General features: G+C 38.6%; 2 protein-coding genes across 2 annotated transcripts; both read left to right on the top strand.

Annotated features, from left to right (window-relative positions):
* The first annotated feature begins 8,987 nt into the window (after positions 1–8,987).
* Positions 8,988–15,046, top strand: LOC145432486 (natterin-3-like). Its single transcript, XM_080309469.1, has 3 exons — positions 8,988–9,467; positions 9,772–9,846; positions 11,685–15,046. Exons 1-3 carry the CDS (start codon positions 9,422–9,424, stop codon positions 12,974–12,976), a joined length of 1,413 nt encoding a protein of 470 aa, XP_080165595.1. The 5' UTR covers positions 8,988–9,421; the 3' UTR covers positions 12,977–15,046.
* Positions 15,047–16,707: 1,661 nt separating this feature from the next.
* LOC145432105 (uncharacterized) lies at positions 16,708–20,405 on the top strand. The gene is made up of 3 exons (XM_080308663.1): positions 16,708–16,714; positions 17,810–18,649; positions 19,022–20,405. Exons 1-3 carry the CDS (start codon positions 16,708–16,710, stop codon positions 20,311–20,313), a joined length of 2,139 nt encoding a protein of 712 aa, XP_080164789.1. The 3' UTR covers positions 20,314–20,405.
* The last annotated feature ends 1,766 nt before the right edge of the window (positions 20,406–22,171 follow it).

The following is a 22,171-nucleotide window of genomic DNA, read 5'->3' as shown; positions in this document are numbered from 1 at the left end:
GGCTGAAGCGTGTGGCTGTTTTATGAAATGGACATATTCCCGTCTCTTCACTTTTCTGAAACAAGCAGACAAGAACATTACAGCAATATGTAAGCTATGTCCTGGGGAGAAAAAACTATCGGCTGCTGTTAATAGCGCGAGTAATCTACTGAAGCGCCTGACACAGAGCATAGACGAACACTTCTGAGTGATTCTTGTTCATCATCCATGGATAATGTTAAGGTTCAAAAATTGAGGAAGGAGAGTACAAACAACCATGGTCCAGAAGATCTTGGTCAAACAACTGATTTTAATGAATACACACGCGTGGGAAGACCAGCTCCGTTCGCCGACAGGAATTGATCTTCAACTTAATCAAAGCATACACAGATTTTTATAGCATCAGGGTTTAAATTAATGACGCCCCTTCATACGTCACAGACAGATTATATACATACGTCAAATCAAAACCACAATGACTTTTAACACAGTTCAAAAGAACATCGTCTTCTATCTTCATAACAGGTACATCCTGTCACTGCCGGATGCTCGCTTGTCATCTTGACACCTCAGCAGCAGTTGTGCGACAAACTGCTCTTTTTGCAACATCAAAGCATAACATGATTAAACTTTCCCCTATAAATGATTCTCTCTGAGTGTGTGTGTGTGTGTGTCTGTGTGCTAACCACAATTGCACCCTATTTCACCTCGCCGACTAGCTCCTGACCTCTAACCAGACAGAGAGACAGAAACCACTCTCGTATATGTAATAATCTTTCATCTATAAATAAATCTAACTAATGTGTGTGTGTGTGTGTGTGTGTGTGTGTGTGTGTGTGTGTGTGTGTGTGTGTGTGTGTGTGTGTGTGTGTGTGTGTGTTGACCTCACATGCTCTCTCATCTCACCGTTGCACTTCTGACCTTTTACCAGACCAGAGGCTCATCCTTAGGTACAATAACCTAACTGAAACTACATGTACTATGTTGAATAAATGTTTTAATCAAGAACCTCTAATGAAAACTTAATATAAAATGACCTGATATAAGTGTTTTGTAAGCATGTATTGCAATCCTTCTATGTTCTAGTTTTCCCTCAGCATGGATCATCTGGACACTCTCACCAGTGAAGCTTAAGACCCTTAATGAACCTGAACATCAACTCAAAATAAGCACAGATATGCAATATGTATAAAATAGTTATAACTGCATCTGGAATTCAAGGTTAATATAATAACTGTATGCATAAACATCTTAAGGCCTTCTTAAAGCTATCTGTTACATTGTTAGAGCAATGATCAATTTGAATAACCTAGTAATTCAAATAGCCTCGTCTAGCCAGCTGCTCAGAATAACTTAAGACTCTGCTTTCACTTCTGCAAACTCTCTGCAAGCCTGCAGTTTCTTGTCAGCCTGTGACTTTAATCTTTCTGAAAGACACACACTGTTAAACCTCTGAATGCAATATCAATGCTGCAGATTATATTCTTAATGCAATGGTAATGATGATTCTTTAACAATAGCAGTAAAATAATTCCCCTGCTCCACAATAACACCGCGGCAACTCCTGCTAAGCCGCAAAACGGGATTTTACTTCAGCAGCACAGAATGCGTCTGAAGGTGAGCTTAAAAAATGACTGCAGGCTACATAGCTGGACTGGCCATCGGCCCACCGGGCGGTGATTTTTCGTTTTTATGGGCCGATGGGGGTTTTTTTTCTTCGTTTTTTCCGTAACGGTATAAACACTGAAAGTTGGTGGATTTGCCAGATGAAGGGAGATGTGTAAAAATAACTCAATTGTTTGGTGGTGGCTATTGCGGAGCTTCTACAGATTCAGTAACATTAGCAAGTGGTGGAGGCCAGCAGATGCAACACGCTGGCAGGTGAATGATGGAAAGGCAGGAGGAGCAGAGACCCGAGGCAGTGAACTGAACTTCAGGTAAGAAGTTATGACCTGCAGTCTGTCTGGGTCAGATATAAACCAAGTTTAGGTGGAGTTTATTTTCGTTATGCTGACTTTTTACAGTCAGTTACAATAACTCGTTTCTATACTGCTGGGCGGGTGCTATGATATTATTGATGTTGAACTTGTTTTATCTCATTTATAAGGTTAGTTATTAGAGTTTCCAACTGTCCCGTAAAAAACGGAATCGTCTCGTATACAGAGAAAATATTGCGCGTTTGGTATTGAGGTGAAAAGGAACACAGTTTGTCCCGTGTTTCAGCTACAATGAAAAAGACACAAAGCTGGAGTTATTCTGTGTCTTTGCTGCACAGCTGCCTCTTCTTCTCTCATTCTCTCCCCTCCCTCTCCTGTTTCTACTTCAATCATGAAACTGATCAATGATCAGCTGATCGGCTTTTCTCTCTTGTTTGTTTATCGCTCTGAATCTTAAAACAAACGTATGATGACTCAGTAGTGGGTAATATACAGAAATGGGAATTTATTAAATTCAAAATCAGAGAATTCACTATAAAATTCTGCAAAGAACTGAACAGGGAAAAACGGGAATATGAAAGTAATTTACTTCGTGAAATAACTCAGTGCTGTAGTAAAGAAAAACTAAACGTGCAAGAGAAGAATAAATTGATGGAGTTACAAACTAAATTAGACGATCTTTACCTAGAGAAAGCCCAGGGTGCCTTTATAAGATCGAGAGCCAAGTGGATTGAGGCAGGTGAAAAGAACTCATCATATTTTAGTAAGCTGGAAAAGTGTAGACAGCAGAGAAATCTAATCTCAAGCTTGTTGATAAATGGGACTGAATGTAAAGATTTCAGAAAGACTGAAAAGGAAGTCTTCACTTTTTATTCCAAATTGTACTCCTCAGAATATTCGGCAACTGATTCTGATAGTTTCTTTGATAAGATTCATAATCTCATCCCATGTATTGACAAGCCGTTCAAAGATCTGTGTGATTCAGAGTTTAAAATTGAGGAACCGGATTTGGTGGTCATGAAAATGGCATTAAACAAGTCCCCAGGGACAGATGGTGTGATGGCTGCACTTACAGCCACACAGTGGTAATCTCACCATGTTAGTGTAGAGGCTTATAAGTAACATTGCATTCACATTTCTTTCTTTAAATATAGGAGTTTATTTACAGAACAATAAATAACTGGTTTTGGTTTAGAATTCATTCACATATCCACATAACACTGCATTCTAAAATAAGTGCGCACATTTTAGTTTACACTGTTATGTATGATTAATCTTTTGTTTTCTGAGTTACCTTAGTTGCAGCTGTTCCAGTCCCATGATTAAGGAGCCAAGAGGTGGAAAAGGGGCGGAGCGAGCTTTAAAGGAAGGCTACAAATTGGTTCACGCCATAACTCAGGACCATGGGGGGGAATTGGAGTTCATTATGTTTGGTTTAGTTAGGTTTTGTGTGTTTTACCCCTTTTCCTGTTTTTGTGGGCTGATCAGCCACTATTTAAGTTTCCCCTTTGTCTCATTAAGTTAGGTCAGTTTGTTTGTGTTATCAGTTGTGTTGTCAACTTTGAGTAGAGTTTTGTTAGTTTGACCTCTTTTATGGGCCCAAGATTTTGATTCTTTTTGCATGAGTTAACCAATTATGTTTTTCGGGTTAAATAAAAAAATCATTTTTTGGACTTTAACCTGTGCCTAAGTTTCCTTCACTGCTCGGTCCATCACAGATGGACTCACTACTAATTTTTATCAATTCTTCTGGAAGGACCTAAGAACTTTATTGTTTGATGCATTAAAGGAATCGATAGAGAAATAAGAACTGTTCTTGCATCCTATATCCTGTTCTTGGATTTTTACAAAGCATTTGACTCAGTTGAACATACGTTCATATTAAAAACTCTGCAGTCTTTTGGTTTTGGAGAGGAATTTATCAATGTTATAGAGATGCTATATAATGACATTAACAGCTCTGTTTTGCTAGAACATGGTACATGTTCAAGGTTTGAGGTTAATAGAGGGATAAGGCAGGGATGTAGCAGCTCACCGCTTCTGTTCATCATGGTTGCTGAGCTGTAAAGTAAAGTGTGCGTGTTAGTCCCCATAGGGAAATAGTTCCTCTGCATTTAACCCATTCACCCAGTGAAGCAGTGGGCAGCCACCAATGCAGCGCCCGGGGAGCAGTGTGTAGGGACGGTACCTTGCTCAGGGGTACCTCAAAGTAGCTGTTCAGTGGAGTCGAACCCCCGACCTTCCGATCATGGGGCCACCACTCTACCTACTGAGCTATCCCTGCCCTGAGCTGTTGTCTATTTTGATTAAAAACAGTCACATTGAGGGGTTAACTGTGATGGGTGAACAGATAATAATCAGTCAGCTCGCAGATGACACCACCCTGTTTCTAAAAAATGAGGACCAGATTCCTTTAGCCTTACAGGCGATCAACCACTTCTCCAAAGCTTCTGGCCTACAGCTGAATATTAATAAATGCGAAATTCTAGCTCTGCATGAGTGTCCCCTGCAAGCAATAAATAATATACAGATCAAAAAAGAGGCATTGTAATTTGCAAGGATAAGACATCAACAGAAAATAAGAATATCTGTACCAATATAGAAAAGTGTAAGTCAATTTTAAACAGGTGGCTGCAAAGGGACATAACTCTGTTTGGGAGAATCTTGCTAACCAAAATGGACAGTCTATCCAGACTAATCTATCCAGCCTTTTCTCTGCCCATATCTCCAAAACTAATTAAATCTATAAATAATCTTAATTTTAGGTTCATATGGAGGAACAAATGTCATTATATAAAGAAAAATTATATAATTAAGAATTATGAAGAGGGTGGGGCTAATGCCATTGACTTTGATGTTATGAATGGTGTACTAAAATTGAAATGGTTAAGATCTTTCATTAAGAACAAAAATTCCTTTTGGAACATTATTCCCAGTGTGATTTTTGGCAAAATGGGTGGAATAGACTTTTTGTTACGTTGTGACTTTGATTGCAGTTCGTTACCTGTTAAACTCTCAGCTTTCCATCAGCAGGTCCTTCTCTACTAGAAATTAATCTATAAACATAACTTTACTCCTCACAATACCCCTATATGGAACAACAGGTATATCTGTTTGTGTAGGAAATCTGTGTACGTGGATGAATGGAGATCTAAAGGGATTTGGGCTGTAGCTCATTTTATGGATGATAATGGGGTCTTATTAAAACATGAGACATTTTGTGAGAAATTTGATGTAAGATGTACTGTTAAGAGATATAAATCCCTAGTGAAAGCCATCCCAGTCCCTTTGAGATCAATGATAAAAGAAGATATTGTGCACTCTAAAATTTCTTCTGGACTGAGGCAGCTCTGCATAACTGGAGTTGAATTTGGTGACAGCAGGTTTACAAACAAAGTGATCAGGAATATTTTGATAAACGAAATTTGCCCTAATCCGGTTAAAAGAAATTATATCCTTAAAGAATTTGAGACCATGGAGGTTAAGGCGATAAGAAAAAAGTATATCTCACTTCCTCTTTCTCCTAAAGTAAAAGAGGTTCACTTTTTTTTCTTTCTTTTTGGCCTGTCCCATTTGGTTCTTTAGCCATCAGAATTGTTGTCTGAAGACCAACAAGGATACCCAATGGATTTACTTTGCCAAATGGATCATCGTGGCATTGCCGTATTGGTCCATTTCATCGATCTTTGTTTTTGTTATTTATTATATTTTATTTTCAGATGTTACAGACGGGACAGACATGAGTGAGGGATAGGAAAGGGAAAAAGAAAGAGGAAGGAAAGGAAAAACAGAAGGGGAGAGGGACAGTGAGAAAGGGGGGGAGAAAAAAAATAAAAATCTCCTGGATCACCTGTTGAGAGAGGAATAGAAAACAAGCAAAAAAAAATAAAAAAAACAAAACAAAGCAACATACTAAACACACAACACCATCGCATTAATCTAGCTAAGTGTAAACAGCAGTAAATACTAAATATTCAATGTTGTTGTGCAGCACGCAGGACAGACAGCGCACAATGTGCTTCGAAGTAGCAGCCAAGAAAGGTGTAAAAGAGGTTCACTTTAAAATCATTAATAATAATAATAATAATGGATACTTTATTGATCCCCATGGGGAAATTACTTGTTTTTCTCTGCATTTGACCCATTCACTCAGTGAAGCAGTGGGCAGCCCACTAAGCAGGCGCCCGGGGAGCAGTGTGTAGGGACGGTACCTTGCTCAGGGGTACCTCAGGGTAGCCGTTAAGTGGATTCGAACCGCCAACCTTCCGATCATGGGTCGACCACTAATGAGGTTTATCCAACCAATGAATTCTTAAGACGGAAATTTAACTTAGATGTGAACGCCTGCACATTTTGTGAAAATGATATTGAAAGTCTGGATCACTTGTTTTTCAACTGTGAATCAGTGCACTCCTTCTGGACTGACATGTGGAGCTGGCTACTGTTTGGAATACTTGCTGAGAATGCAGATTTTGACCTGTTGATTAGGACGTTTTTGTTAATGGGAAATTTTTTTATTCACAAATGCAGATACTTTAAAGCTAAACCATGTATAAACAGATGGCTGAATGACTTTAAACTCTGGGCTAAATCGCTGAAACTTGTGAATACTAAGAAACCCCATAAACTTGTTGTTTTATTTAAAGAGTTTAATCTATGTTAAAAAAAAAACCCAAAAAAACCCCTCCCTATTTTATAATCATGACTGCCCTTTTTTGCTCATGTTATTTTTTGCCTTTGGTTCAAATCCTTCAATGACTGTTCTTTCTTTTTGTACTAACTCTTTTAGCTTTGTGCTTATTGTTTTTTTTGTTTTTTTTCCCGTTTTGTTTGTTTGTTTGTTTGTTTTTCTTGCTATAATGCTCAACCGAGGATGTAACATAATCGGATTAATGACGGTGCCTTGTATGTTATACTGTTGTTTGTAAATAAAGTTAAAAAAATAAAAAAATAAATAAATCTTACAACAAACGTTTTCATCTGATGTAAAATGTATAGAAATCCATTATTGTACATAGTATTTTTTTTAGGGTCCCATCATAATTTCTTCAGAAGTAGCTAAGTACTGTTTATGATGCCAGCATTTTCCCACATTTTCTAGATACTGTACCAGTACTGTGTGTAAAATGCCATCAAAAAGTCAATTAAGTTTTTTCTTTCTCATCTGTCTTTCTATCTCCTTTCACTTTTTAAAGGTTGCCATGTTAGAAAAAATATTTTGCCCTGCCATGGTGTTTATTGATGTGGCAAATGAATGGTTTATGAAAATATATCTAAATCTGTCATCAGTAATCAGTAATGATCATGTCTCACCTCTAGTCTTCTGTCTTAATTTCAGGTTTTCACCATGTTTTGTAAATAGTTCAGGAGGTTAACTCGACCAAGCAGTCTACTTTCGGGTACTGTTTAGAATACCAGAATAGGGAGGATGCGTAGGTTTAAGTTTATTAGATTGATACATATATACCAGCACAACCCGTTCTCACTCCCAAAGCGTAACATTTTACGCTAGGTGACAAATCGTCACCATATTACGTTTTCGGCTACCCACCACGTTCCTAAATGACGACCTCGGAAAAAAGAGGAAATATGAGAACCGTCTGGACTGAATCTACACATGTTTGCTCTTTTTCTTCAAATCGCTTAGAAACACGCTATTTAACATCATTAAAGTCGGAATAAGGTTATGGTCAGGGCTAGGGATAAGGTTAGGTTTAGGGCTGGAATACAGGGCTGGAACGTCTATTACCGCGGGAGCGTCATTTCACTGGATTCCAGCCATAACCCGCCACGTACCATAAGAACGCCGAAGGTCTCCTTTCGCGTTCCTCAGGAACAAGTGGAGAGTGATATATGAAAAGATGGGATGGAAGGAAGAAGAGAAGCAAAGAGTGATTCACAGGCAGAGCCTAAATTATTTCTCACAGTTTTTTGTTGCCTTATGGTTCCAAGCGCTGTCACCAATCTTTGCATTTTGTTATTATCTCATGACACTTGTTTAATCAGCTACCATCTCTCCTGTGGACTTTTTAATGTCTACAGTCTCAGATCAACACAGCCCTGCCCTTCCCATATTAGATTCTTGATGAATGTGTGTTGTTGTTATTCAGCCTGGTTCAATGTGCCCCTTTTTGACTTTGAGCACCCGCCCCTTTAAACCTCTCTGCACGGCCCTGCATCACAGAAATATAACAGCAAAATATTTTCAGGAAACTCCCTCACATCCTATTTTTATCTCACTGGCCTCCTTATAAGAGAGTGGAAAGAAAAAGTAAGTCACAGGACAGTTGAAGCAAGCGAAAGCAGACTGAAGATGGAAGGTGAGCACTGCTTGTTTGCAAATTTTAACCAACACTACACATTTTCAAAACAGGTTGTAAACGTTTAGCTCCTCTCTGAAAGGGAATTCCCCATCTTGAGACAGTTCAGACTCTTGACTCAGTGTCTTCATAGCTTTGCTGTTCAGAGCTTTTATTGATTTTATACACTCCTGATTATATGATTTTCCCCCTGTTTTCATATCCCACATACATTTGCCATTGTTGTTGCTGCTGATCCTACCTCTGGATTTTGATTTTAAATGGTAAATGGCGTGTATTTGTATGAGTCTGCGTCTGTTAAGTTCTGTGTCTCGTCTGGATCTCTCTATCTGCCGTGTACTTTCTGTTTTATTTTGTAGGTCTGTGCCTAATGTCTGTGCGTTCAGCTTTGTGCTCTCCCTGTCTCGTCAGTGTAATCAGCGTCAGCCGTTTCTCCCAGCTGTTTCCTCTTAGCTCTGTTCACCTCTTGTATTTAGTGTCTGCATCTTCCCCTGCTCGTTGTTGCGTCACACCCTCACTTTCACTGTGTGTTCTGTTTGCCAGCCTGCCTACCTGTTTAGTTTGCTCTGTAGTCCCAGTTTAGTTAGTTTTTGTTCAGTTTCTTGCTTGTTGCTGCTGATCCTGCTAATTCTGTCTTCAGCCAGTTCTCATGACATTGAGAACATTACACAGCAGACAGACGGGAAGCACAAACTGTCAGCAGAAATTTGGTAAATTATATGCTTATAATCAAATGTCTGACAGCAAATGTGATACAAAGGCTAATAACTTCATTTCATACTGCTTCAACTGGGTTTAAAAGTAAAAGGTATAGTGTGCCAAACAGACAGTGTCATGGTCCTGAGTCATTTTGACCCAGTGTTCTCAGTTTTCCTGTGGTTTTGTATTTTGTTCCTCCCCTTTACTTGGAGCTGGGCCCAGCTCTTGGGTAATATTAAAACATCTGGAATGGAAATTTCCCTCCAAGAAAAGAGCAGAAAAACAACCCCTCTCGTTTTTTTTTTTTTGTTTTTTTTTCTCTCCCGAATCTGTTCTTCATTGCTTCCCACATCCTCTCCAAGACCTTGGAGAGGTAACACAAACAGTGAGTCAGTGAAAATGTAGTCATTTCCCAGAAAGACCTCACTTAGGATCATGGAAAGACTTGGCTGCTCACTAAAAAAATGAAAGTAGGCTATTACAAATATGTACAAAGAGGAATCAGTTGAAACAAGTCGGAGCTGCTGTGAAGGTGAGTACTACTTATTGGCTTCTCTGAATGTTTTTCTGTGGTGGTTCTGCTTGTGTGGTGTTTATTGAAAGAATAGACATTTTAAAAACAATTGTAAATTTAAAGATTTTGTGTTAAACATATGTTCCGCTCTTTCTAAAAAATAAAAAAAAAAGAAAAAAAAAATCTCCACACAGTTCTATCTTGACTCGGTGTGTTCATGGTTTACCAGTTCAGAGCTTTTATTCATTTTAAACACTGCTGATCATATGGTTTTCCCCCCCCCCCCCCCCCCTTTTTTTTTTTTTTTTTATCCTACCTAAAGGGTTGCTGCTGCTGACCCAGCTAGTTCTGCTCTTAGCCAGTCATGACACTGAGAGCACCATATGGCAGAAAAACGGTAAGCAGAAACTGTCAGCAGAAATTCGGTAAATTAAATGCTTATAATCGTGCAGCATATTTCCAACTCCGTAATATCAATCGCCTCCGCCCTTTCCTCACTCCTCATGCCACTGCCATTCTCGTCCATAATCTTGTTATCTCTCGAATTGACTACTGTAACTCACTATTATTTGGCCTTACACAAAAATCTATTAACAAGCTCCAACGTGTCCAGAACTCTGCTGCCCGTATTATTACTAGGACTTCCTCTACCCACCACATCTCCCCAATCCTGAAGCAGCTTCACTGGCTCCCGGTTAAATTTCGCATCCATTTTAAAATAATCCTCTATACATTTAAGGCTATTCTTTCTCTCTCTCCACCATACCTCTCCAATTTAGTACAGATGAACTTCCCATCCCAGTGCCTCAGATCTTCATCTTCTCTTTCTCTCTCTGTTCCTTCCGCTCGTCTGATTACAATGGGGGGCAGGGCTTTTAGTTGCTCTGCCCCTCGACTTTGGAATTCCTTACCCCCTGACCTCAGAAATATTAGTTCATTCCCTCTTTTTCAGTCCACCCTCAAAACTCATCTGTTTAAAATTGCTTATGTTTAAACCTCTGTATGCTCTAACTTTTATCTGTTATTCTTATTGTGTATATTTCCAGTTTCTGTGTTTTTATCTGTTGTACAGTGTCCTTGGGTGCTTTGAAAGGTGCTATTTTTAAATAAAATGTATTATTATAATCAAATGTCTGAGAGCAAACATGATACACAGGCCAGTAAGTTACTTTGAAACCCTTAAAAACTGTCACGGTCCTGGGTCGGTGACCCAGTGTTTTTGGCTTTGTACTTTTAATTTTAAGAAGTAATGACTGTTTTGTTTTGGTTTCTGTCCTAGTATTTCTGCTTCCTAGTTTTGGTAGTACTTGCTGAGTTCTTGTTTTTAGGTTTTGTTATTTGGTTTCCCAGTGTTTATTCTGTGCTCCCTCTTCTCTGTGTTCCTTCTGTCTGTACATGGTGTTATTTTGTCTGCTCATGAGTCTGCGTCTGTTAAGTTCTGTGTCTCGTCTGGATCTCTCTATCTGCCGTGTACTTTGTTTTATTTTGTAGGTCTGTGCCTAATGTCTGTGCGTTCAGCTTTGTGCTCTCCCTGTCTCGTCAGTGTAATCAGCGTCAGCCGTTTCTCCCAGCTGTTTCCTCTTAGCTCTGTTCACCTCTTGTATTTAGTGTCTGCATCTTCCCCTGCTCGTTGTTGCGTCACACCCTCACTTTCACTGTGTGTTCTGTTTGCCAGCCTGCCTACCTGTTTAGTTTGCTCCGTATTCCCAGTTTAGTTAGTTTTGTTCAGTTTCTTCCCAGCAATAAAGCTGAGTATTGTGAGTTACTTCTGTCTCTGAGTCCTGCATTTTGGGTCCTCTCTTCCTACCTGCCTGCACACAGCAATGACAAAAACAGTATTAAATTGAGTCACGTAATATTATTTCTACATGTTCGGAGGGTTTTTGAGTATATTTTTGGGACTTTTGAGTCTTTTCTTTATTAAGATGATTTAGGTCTGCGTTTTAGTCTTCCCATGGTCTTTGAGTTTACTCATGTTTTCCAGTCTGGTCCTTGTGTTTCATTCCATTTCATCATATTTCAGAGGGAAATTATTCTGAAATTATCTACAGGAAAAATTGTTTAATGAACATATAAATTAAGGTGATGTGTATAGCATCGTGCTGTTTAATGATGCTATTATAATTTGTATTTTGAGGCTTTGCAAATAATGTTTTGAGACATTTGCATCATTTTACTTTGTGTGCCTGCATTTTAGTTTCATGCATGTCCTTTTCCTTTTATCCACATGAACAGATTCCAGTGGCATCCCTCCAACTGCAGTGAACAGACTGATGCAAACAAATCTGCCACTTCTAAGTGTTCGTAACTTCAGACAGAAGAGACAAGTTCAGTTTTCTCCATTTGTCCCTATCAATGGCACTAACCTGATGTGGGTGACCTGGAAAAACTCTCTTCCAAGGAATGCTGTCTCACTTTACAATGGCTATACTAATCGAGTTGATTATATCTGTAAGTACAAGTGTGACGCTGGCTTTTATACACCCAGCAAGGGTCGATATTGCTACTATCCTAGCGCAATAGAAAAGAGAAGTTTTCAATTTGAAATATTGGTTAACAAAGACAACTTTGACATCCTGGAGTGGAATGCTGATTCGTATGGTTCAGTACCGAAGAATTCAGTCTGGACCTGCTCAGGGAAGCAAATATATGTGGGCAAGAACGAATATGGACTGGGGAAGGTGTCCACTAAAGATAAGGTTTTCTACTTGCCTTATAAGGATAAAGAATATTCATACAAGAAGTATGAGGTCTTGACCATCAGTGAAAATGTAATCAGCCAGACGATTTACAATGTCAGCTACAACAATGATGATTCTAAAGTCTTCAAATTTCCTCCTGAGGTCATGCATCAAGCAACCATGAGCAACTATGAATGTCACCCCGTAGTGAAAACAGAGACACTCTCAAAGACATATCAGGTGCAGCAGAGGTGGGACTTCACCTTTTCTATCATGTTTGGGGCTAAAATAAGCATTGAGGCTGGCATCCCATCCATTGTTAAAGGAACTGTTGAAGTCAGCACAGAGGTGCAGTTTCAGGTTACGAAGGGAGCCACTGTGACAGAGAGTATGACTGACACTGCCTCTGTGGTGCTTACCGTGCCACCAAACCACTCCTGTAATTTTTCCACTGTTCGGCACAAAGAAAAAGTTGATATTTCATTCACAGCACTCCTCAGGCGTACTTACGGTAATGGAGAGATCCACACAACGTCAATCACTGGGACATATGATAATATTCACACTGGAAAAATCCAGACTGTGGTAGATCGATGTGAACTTCTAGAAAAATTCAAGCCTTGTCCGGTCCAATTGAAATCCAGTGAGCAGAAAAACGCTACAAAACACAACGAAAATAGGAAAAAACAAAACAGAAATAGGAAAAAACTGAGGCAATTGTCAGTTAATGTGAACTTCTTAGAAAACCCCAAACCTTGTCCAGTCCAATCTAGTTCCAGTATGTCTAATAATGTCAATCTTGTTTTTCTTCTCTTAACATTATTTTACCATTTTTGTTTTCTTTGAATCAGTTTGAGATGAATGTGATTAAACAGAAATGCATGGAAAAGCTTTTCTGGTTTTATGGTCTTTACAATATAAATTGACTGCTGTTGTGAACTGGTGCTAAATTAAGAGTAAAAGTCATTTAGAAAATGACTTATCCAATATTTTTTCTGCAAATAATTCCATTAGTTTTTATATACATTTGTCCAACTTTTATGGAAATTGTTCTAATTGTCCTAACTGTATATAGATATGTATTTGCTTATATATTGTGAGATTATTATACTGTCATATGTTACATTATACCTTTAATCAAAGAATGGTTGAATCATGATACTGCTCTAGGCCACATTATACTTCTTCTTATAGATTGTGTAATAATTATGTAGTTTTAGTTTGCATTATACTCCTGAGTTAGAAGAATGTGAAAATCATTAGATTTATTAGATTGATTTGTATGACATTCCATACTGCTGATTTATAAAGAGAATACTGTTTGCAGAGAATCATGGCCTTGCTTTTCTGATTGTAGAGCGAACAGAGCATGCTACATGAGAGCTTCTCCCCCACCTTTGTTGGAAGCAGAAAAACAGGGAGCCTAGGTCATAAGTCACGCTCACTGAGAGATAGAAAGCATGTGGATGTTTAGATTTTTATGACTAGCTGGGGGCCATCAGAGAGTATAAGAGTTTGAGTAACGGCCGACATTTTGAGATCTGCTGTGACCCTCTTCAGGCACATCTCCCATCCCGGATGTATTGCGCATTGTGTTTATATGAAATAATAAGAATTGTATGGATTAAAGTGATTGTTGATTGAGCATTTATACACCGAGTGTTGTTCTTCCTTCAGCCCAAAAATCAAAGAATTGATCTTGAATATCATGAATTTTGAGAGACTGATAAAGTCACACACACACAGACACACTCAAATTCATGTTGTTGCTGTTAGAGGAGGCTCTACAAGACACTGAATAATGATTTTACTTTTATTCTTCACACACTGATTCTGGAATATCACTGACTTTTTGTTACATACATATTGTCTTGTATATCATATTATTACATTATTTTTAGAAAAGGTTTTGAAAAAGACAGGATAATATTTAGAATTATAAACTGATAAATATAAGAAACACTAAATAACAGCAGGCTAACGCATGATGTTAGTTTTTTTTTGCTACCATTGGTATTGTTACACAACAAATTTCCTTCTACAGGCTTATCACGATAAGTGTTTGTGCTGTAATGAGAAGATGACATTTTTTAACTGACATCTTTGAACTGAAATACTTTGTAGAATAAGGAGGGGATGTTTTTCTCATTATCATTTAATATTTTAATATGCCATTATTAGTTCATTAGAAGTATATAACCAGCTTTGCATTAAGCATAAATTGAAGTTTTTGATCTTACATTATTCTTTGCATTACAGTGATGGTGATAACTTTAGTTTGATCTTTTCTTACAGGTACCAGAATAATAACATGATTTTCCATTGCAGATGTAACCATGATCATTCCATACACATTGCAGTTTGTTGCTCATTCTAGAGTTGTGCTCAAGGTAATTAAAGGTTAAAAGCTACAGCCAGCGCGAGTCTGGCTGATCTATGGAGGGCAAAGGCTTTGAGCTTGGAAGGCCGCACGCGCTTACACAGCACTTATAAGATGTCATTCTTGGTGATTTTGTGCTTAGTCATGTTTTAATATGTTTTAAGTAGAAGTAGCTGATCCAGCAATATTCATTTAATATTATATACTTGATTTAGAGCAATACACACTGATGGTCTTAATAAATGAAAGAGTCCTTGTAGCTGCCATGTTGTGTCTTAGCAGGGTACAGACGGTTCCAGGAGAAGGGGGGCAGTTAGCGTCTGCCCTCGGGAAGGAGACAATGTTATTCTTTGTGTTAAATAAAATTGTCAACATTGATTGTATTACACCTGTCACTACGCATGAGGGGGCGTTCTAATACCCTGATTTCATAAAACTATGGTGATGTGTTTTTTGAGATGAGATCTGAGACTGTCTGCATACAGTGTCCATCTCCCACGTGTGTGATCATTAAATCATCGTTTGACTCAACCCGACCGGACCAGTGTTGTTATTGTGGGTTTTTCCTCTGGTGTCCATCCCCAATATTCTGAACCTTAACAACTTTTATTAACAGAAATAATAGTGCCTCTAATGATTGGCCTGTTTTAAACTTTTGTATACAAACCATGGATGTAGTTTCCAGGTCTGAAAAGTGAAGCCTATGTGGAAGTACCTTAAGTCTGCATTTCTCTAATGATCAGCAAAGAGTCAACTCTTGTATTTGTGTAAACACTTCTGGTCATATGAACGTCTGGGAAAATAAATCTAATAAATCTAAAAAAAAAAAAAATAAATAAATAAATCTTACAACAAACGTTTTCATCTGATGTAAAATGTATAGAAATCCATTATTGTACATAGTATCTTTTTAGGGTCCCATCATAATTTCTTCAGAAGTAGCTAAGTACTGTTTATGATGCCAGCATTTTCCCACATTTTCTAGATACTGTACCAGTACTGTGTGTAAAATGCCATCAAAAAGTCAATTAAGTTTTTTCTTTCTCATCTGTCTTTCTATCTCCTTTCACTTTTTAAAGGTTGCCATGTTAGAAAAAATATTTTGCCCTGCCATGGTGTTTATTGATGTGGCAAATGAATGGTTTATGAAAATATATCTAAATCTGTCATCAGTAATCAGTAATGATCATGTCTCACCTCTAGTCTTCTGTCTTAATTTCAGGTTTTCACCATGTTTTGTAAATAGTTCAGGAGGTTAACTCGACCAAGCAGTCTACTTTCGGGTACTGTTTAGAATACCAGAATAGGGAGGATGCGTAGGTTTAAGTTTATTAGATTGATACATATATACCAGCACAACCCGTTCTCACTCCCAAAGCGTAACATTTTACGCTAGGTGACAAATCGTCACCATATTACGTTTTCGGCTACCCACCACGTTCCTAAATGACGACCTCGGAAAAAAGAGGAAATATGAGAACCGTCTGGACTGAATCTACACATGTTTGCTCTTTTTCTTCAAATCGCTTAGAAACACGCTATTTAACATCATTAAAGTCGGAATAAGGTTATGGTCAGGGCTAGGGATAAGGTTAGGTTTAGGGCTGGAATACAGGGCTGGAACGTCTATTACCGCGGGAGCGTCATTTCACTGGATTCCAGCCATAACCCGCCACGTACCATAAGAACGCCGAAGGTCTCCTTTCGCGTTCCTCAGGAACAAGTGGAGAGTGATATATGAAAAGATGGGATGGAAGGAAGAAGAGAAGCAAAGAGTGATTCACAGGCAGAGCCTAAATTATTTCTCACAGTTTTTTGTTGCCTTATGGTTCCAAGCGCTGTCACCAATCTTTGCATTTTGTTATTATCTCATGACACTTGTTTAATCAGCTACCATCTCTCCTATGGACTTTTTAATGTCTACAGTCTCAGATCAACACAGCCCTGCCCTTCCCATATTAGATTCTTGATGAATGTGTGTTGTTGTTATTCAGCCTGGTTCAATGTGCCCCTTTTTGACTTTGAGCACCCGCCCCTTTAAACCTCTCTGCACGGCCCTGCATCACAGAAATATAACAGCAAAATATTTTCAGGAAACTCCCTCACATCCTATTTTTATCTCACTGGCCTCCTTATAAGATAGTGGAAAGAAAAAGTAAGTCACAGGACAGTTGAAGCAAGCGAAAGCAGACTGAAGATGGAAGGTGAGCACTGCTTGTTTGCAAATTTTAACCAACACTACACATTTTCAAAACAGGTTGTAAACGTTTAGCTCCTCTCTGAAAGGGAATTCCCCATCTTGAGACAGTTCAGACTCTTGACTCAGTGTCTTCATAGCTTTGCTGTTCAGAGCTTTTATACACTCCTGATTATATGATTTTCCCCCTGTTTTCATATCCCACATACATTTGCCATTGTTGTTGCTGCTGATCCTACCTCTGGATTTTGATTTTAAATGGTAAATGGCGTGTATTTGTATGAGTCTGCGTCTGTTAAGTTCTGTGTCTCGTCTGGATCTCTCTATCTGCCGTGTACTTTCTGTTTTATTTTGTAGGTCTGTGCCTAATGTCTGTGCGTTCAGCTTTGTGCTCTCCCTGTCTCGTCAGTGTAATCAGCGTCAGCCGTTTCTCCCAGCTGTTTCCTCTTAGCTCTGTTCACCTCTTGTATTTAGTGTCTGCATCTTCCCCTGCTCGTTGTTGCGTCACACCCTCACTTTCACTGTGTGTTCTGTTTGCCAGCCTGCCTACCTGTTTAGTTTGCTCCGTATTCCCAGTTTAGTTAGTTTTTGTTCAGTTTCTTCCCAGCAATAAAGCTGAGTATTGTGAGTTACTTCTGTCTCTGAGTCCTGCATTTTGGGTCCTCTCTTCCTGCCTGCCTGCACACAGCAATGACAAAAACAGTATTAAATTGAGTCACGTAATATTATTTCTACATGTTCGGAGGGTTTTTGAGTATATTTTTGGGACTTTTGAGTCTTTTCTTTATTAAGATGATTTAGGTCTGCGTTTTAGTCTTCCCATGGTCTTTGAGTTTACTCATGTTTTCCAGTCTGGTCCTTGTGTTTCATTCCATTTCATCATATTTCAGAGGGAAATTATTCTGAAATTATCTACCGGAAAAATTGTTTAATGAACATATAAATTAAGGTGATGTGTATAGCATCGTGCTGTTTAATGATGCTATTATAATTTGTATTTTGAGGCTTTGCAAATAATGTTTTGAGACATTTGCATCATTTTACTTTGTGTGCCTGCATTTTAGTTTCATGCATGTCCTTTTCCTTTTATCCACATGAACAGATTCCAGTGGCATCCCTCCAACTGCAGTGAACAGACTGATGCAAACAAATCTGCCACTTCTAAGTGTTCGTAACTTCAGACAGAAGAGACAAGTTCAGTCTTCCTCCTTTGTCCCTATCAATGGCACTAACCTGATGTGGGTGACCTGGAACAACTCTCTTCCTAATCATACCGTCTCGATTTACAATGGCTATACTAATCAAGTTGATTATATCTGTAAGTACAAGTGTGACGCTGGCTTTTATACGCCCAGCAAGGGTCGATATTGCTCCTTTTCCAGTAATAAAAGGAATACAATAGGTTATAAATTTGAAATACTGGTTAACAAAGACAACTTTGAGATCCTGGAGTGGAAGGCTGATTCGTATGGTTCAGTACCAAAGAATTCAGTCTGGACCTGCCCAGGGAAGCAAATATATGTGGGCAAGAACCAATATGGACTGGGGAAGGTGTCCACTCAAGATAAGGCTTTTATCACAAAAGAACGTTCATACAACAACTATGAGGTCCTGACCATCAGTGAAAATGTAATCAGCCAACTGATCTACAATATCAGATACAACAATGATGATTCTAAAGTCTTCAAATTTCCTCCTGAGGTCATGCATGAAGCAACCATCAGCAATCATGAATGTCACCCCGTAGTGAAAACAGAGACACTCTCAAAGACAAATGAGGTGCAGCAGAGGTGGGACTTCACCTTTTCTATCATGTTTGGTGCTAAAACCACCATTAAGGCTGGCTTTCCAATCTTTGCAGAAGGAACTATTGAGGAAATCCCCCTCCAAGAAAAGAGCAGAAAAACAACCCCTCCCTCCCTTCCCTCTTATATTGAGTTAGGTTCCCAACACATGTTTTCACAATCACATTTTAGGAAAAAAGTTAAATATTAAGGAAATATTATAATATTTCTCTTAATAGTATAATAAGGAAATATATAGAAGTAAAATGATAATATATCATATTTATGTTTTTTTTTTCCCTATTGATGCTATATAATGATGCTATTATACGGTGTATTTTGATAGCACCTGGTCATCAAGCAAAGTGATGCAAATGAAAGAAATTAATAAAAATCTCAAAAAATCTTTATATTGCTACCTTTATTCTGGTGGTTAATGATTTTTCCATCATTTTACTTTTTGTGTATCTGCATTTTAAAATTTCATACATGTCATTTTCCTTTTTATCCACTTTTATCCACATGAACAGATTCCAGTGGCATCCCTCAAACTTCAGTGAACAGACCGATGCTAACAAATCTGCCACTTTTAAGTGTTCATAACTTCAGACAGAAGAGGCAAGTTCAGTCGTCCTCCGTTGTCCCTATCAGTGGCACTAACCTGATGTGGGTGACCTGGAAAAACTCTCTTCCAAGGAATGCTGTCTCACTTTACAATGGCTATACTAATCGAGTTGATTATATCTGTAAGTACAAGTGTGACGCTGGCTTTTATACGCCCAGCAAGGGTCGATATTGCTCCTATCCTAGCGCAATAGAAAAGAGAAGTTTTCAATTTGAAATATTGGTTAACAAAGACAACTTTGAGATCCTGGAGTGGAATGCTGATTCGTATGGTTCAGTACCGAAGAATTCAGTCTGCCCAGGGAAGCAAATATATGTGGGCAAGAACCATTATGGACTGGGGAAGGTGTCCACTCAAGATAAGGCTTTTATCACAAAAGAACGTTCATACAACAACTATGAGGTCCTGACCATCAGTGAAAATGTAATCAGCCAGACGATTTACAATGTCAGATACAACAATGATGATTCTAAAGTCTTCAAATTTCCTCCTGAGGTCATGCATGAAGCAACCATCAGCAACTATGAATGTCACAAAGTAGTGAAAACAGTGACACTCTCAAAGACATATGAGGTGCAGCAGAGGTGGGACTTCGCCTTTTCTGTCAAGTTTGGGGCTAACACAACCATTAAGGCTGGCATTCCACTCCTTGTGGGAGGAACTGTTGAAGTCAGCACAGAGGTGCAGTTTCAGTTTACAAAGGGAGCCACTGTGACAGAGAGTATGACTGACACTGCCTCTGTGGAGCTTACCGTGCCACCAAACCACTCCTGTAAATTTTCCACTGTTCGGCAAAAAGAAAAAGTTGATATTTCATTCACAGCACTCCTCAGGCGTACTTACGGTGATGGAGAGATCCACACAACGTCAATCACTGGGACATATGATAATATTCAGATTGGAGAAATCCAGGCTGTGGTCGATCGATGTGAACTTCTAGAAAAATTCAAGCATTGTCCGGTCCAATCCAGTTCCACTGAACAGAAAAACGCAGCAAACCACACAAAACACAACGAAAATAGGAAAAAAGAAAACAGAAATAGGAAAAAAGAAAACAGAAATAGGAGAAAACTGAGGCTATTGTCAGCTAATGTGAATTTCTTAGAAAACCCCGTCGAATCCAGTTCCAGTATGTCTAATAATGTCAATCTTGTTTTTCTTCTCTTAACATCATTTTACCATTTTTGTTTGCTTTGAATCAGTTTCAAAGCTTAATAAAAAGGATATAAACGAATAAAAAGGATACGGATGAATAAACATGATATTAAAATGATATAATCCCCACACATTATACCTTTAATCAAAGAATGGTTGAATCATGATTAGGGATGCGTATCGTTTAGGTTTTATCCGATACCAGTACCAAACCGGTACTTTTGAAACGGTGCCGGTGCTTAAACGGTGCTCGAACCGGTGCTCGAACCGGTGCTTAAAGAATGGAGAACACAAAATTGACCCAAAAACCTCTTGTGTTTAGCTGTTAAACATTTAACAGTTGGAGGTTTATCATTGAGCAGGAAGAAAGCAAATCAAAACGCTTTCTTATCACGACTGCTGCTGATGACTTTGTATTCAATAAGCTTAGAAAGTTAATAATGTGTCAGATAATATGTATTTTATGTGGAGCAATGTGTATTTCATCAGTCAGTTAAACCTTTGACGTAAATAGAATATTACAAGATAACCGAGTCTGAGTAGAATCAACAGGATGACTGCAGTCGCTGACATTAACAGGTTATCTGGAAGTTACAAAGAGCAGCTGACCTGCATTTGCTCGCTGTTGGCAGAGGTATGAAAATGCGCAGTGAAATCTAACGCACATGGCAAACTTCGCCGACGATATTCTAGGGAGGAAAAAATACACATCAGCCATCGGCCATTTTGATGAACGCATACGCCCCCTAGAGCGCACTAACTTTATTAACAGCCACACAAATGTAAAGCACACATCAAACATAAATAGACCATTTGACTGTCTCCATAATTGAGAGCATTTTCTCTTCTTATTTCAACACCCCCACTTGCTCTCATATTATGATGCTCTTAAGCAAACAAAAAACAACAAACAAAAGGTTTCTTCCTCAGTACTGTATACATGTCCGTATACCATGTTAATGCCCGAACATAAACTTCTCAAACTTGAACAACTTAACTTTTGTTGCAGGTTTTGTCATTACATCTGCAACCATCTCTTCTGTTGAACAATAATCCAGAGTTATTTTTCCTGCACTCACAGTTGACCTCACAAAGTGGTACTTTATGTCAACATGTTTACATCTCTGTCTCGTCACAGGATTCTTCGCCAACGCAATGGCACCCTGATTATCTTCATGAACTTTTGGCGGTGCATATTTTTGTCCATCAATACCTTGTAACAGTTGCATTAGGTACAAAACTTCTTGTAGGGTTGCAGCTAAAGCCATGTACTCCGCTTCACAGGTAGATAATGCAACAGTAGGTTGTCTTTTGGTTTTCCATGAGATTAAAGGACCATCTACAGACAAGCTTATGCAATAACCAGTTGTACTCCGTCTGTCTGTTACATCAGCTGCCCAATCAGCATCGCTGTATGCCCACAACCTCAGTTCTTTGTTGTCACATTTCCTGTAACACAGTTCTTTCTCGGTTGTCCCTTTCAGATACCTCAGTACGTGTTTTACTGTAGTCCATTGGTCTTCAGTTGGCTCAGTAAAGTACTGTGAAAGTTTACTGACTATAAAACTCAAGTCTGGTCTTGTGCATGTAGCCAAATAGATCAGATTACCAGCTGCCTCTCTGTACCTTTTGACATCACTCATCATTTCTGCATCATCAGCATAGTTCAGTTTTTGCTCACAAGGTGTCTGTCTTTCTTTACAATCCTGCATGTTGAATCTTTCAAGTATTTTTTCCACATATTGTTTTTGTGACATTTTTACACAGTTATCACTCTGGTCAAAATCTATACCAATGAAATGTCTCAGTTTACCCAAATCCTTCATTTTGAATTTTGCTGCAAGCATTTTCTTCACAACAGTTAGTTCACTTTCATCACTAGCAGCAATGATCAGGTCAT

This window comes from Astatotilapia calliptera, chromosome 12 (genome assembly GCF_964374335.1).
Source record: "Astatotilapia calliptera chromosome 12, fAstCal68.1, whole genome shotgun sequence".
In the NCBI taxonomy this organism is placed as follows: domain Eukaryota; kingdom Metazoa; phylum Chordata; class Actinopteri; order Cichliformes; family Cichlidae; genus Astatotilapia; species Astatotilapia calliptera.
The sequence above is the reverse complement of the archived record's forward strand: the minus strand, read 5'-3'. Positions and strand labels throughout refer to the sequence as shown.

Excerpts from the sequence above, each read along its gene's own strand:
- LOC145432486 (XM_080309469.1), top strand. The coding sequence starts at position 9,422 with ATGTACAAAGAGGAATCAGTTGAAACAAGTCGGAGCTGCTGTGAAG. Across the intron at positions 9,468-9,771 it reads AAGTCGGAGCTGCTGTGAAG|GGTTGCTGCTGCTGACCCAG; the intron begins GTGAGTACTACT and ends TCCTACCTAAAG. Across the intron at positions 9,847-11,684 it reads CACCATATGGCAGAAAAACG|ATTCCAGTGGCATCCCTCCA; the intron begins GTAAGCAGAAAC and ends CCACATGAACAG.
- LOC145432105 (XM_080308663.1), top strand. Across the intron at positions 18,650-19,021 it reads TCCCTCTTATATTGAGTTAG|ATTCCAGTGGCATCCCTCAA; the intron begins GTTCCCAACACA and ends CCACATGAACAG.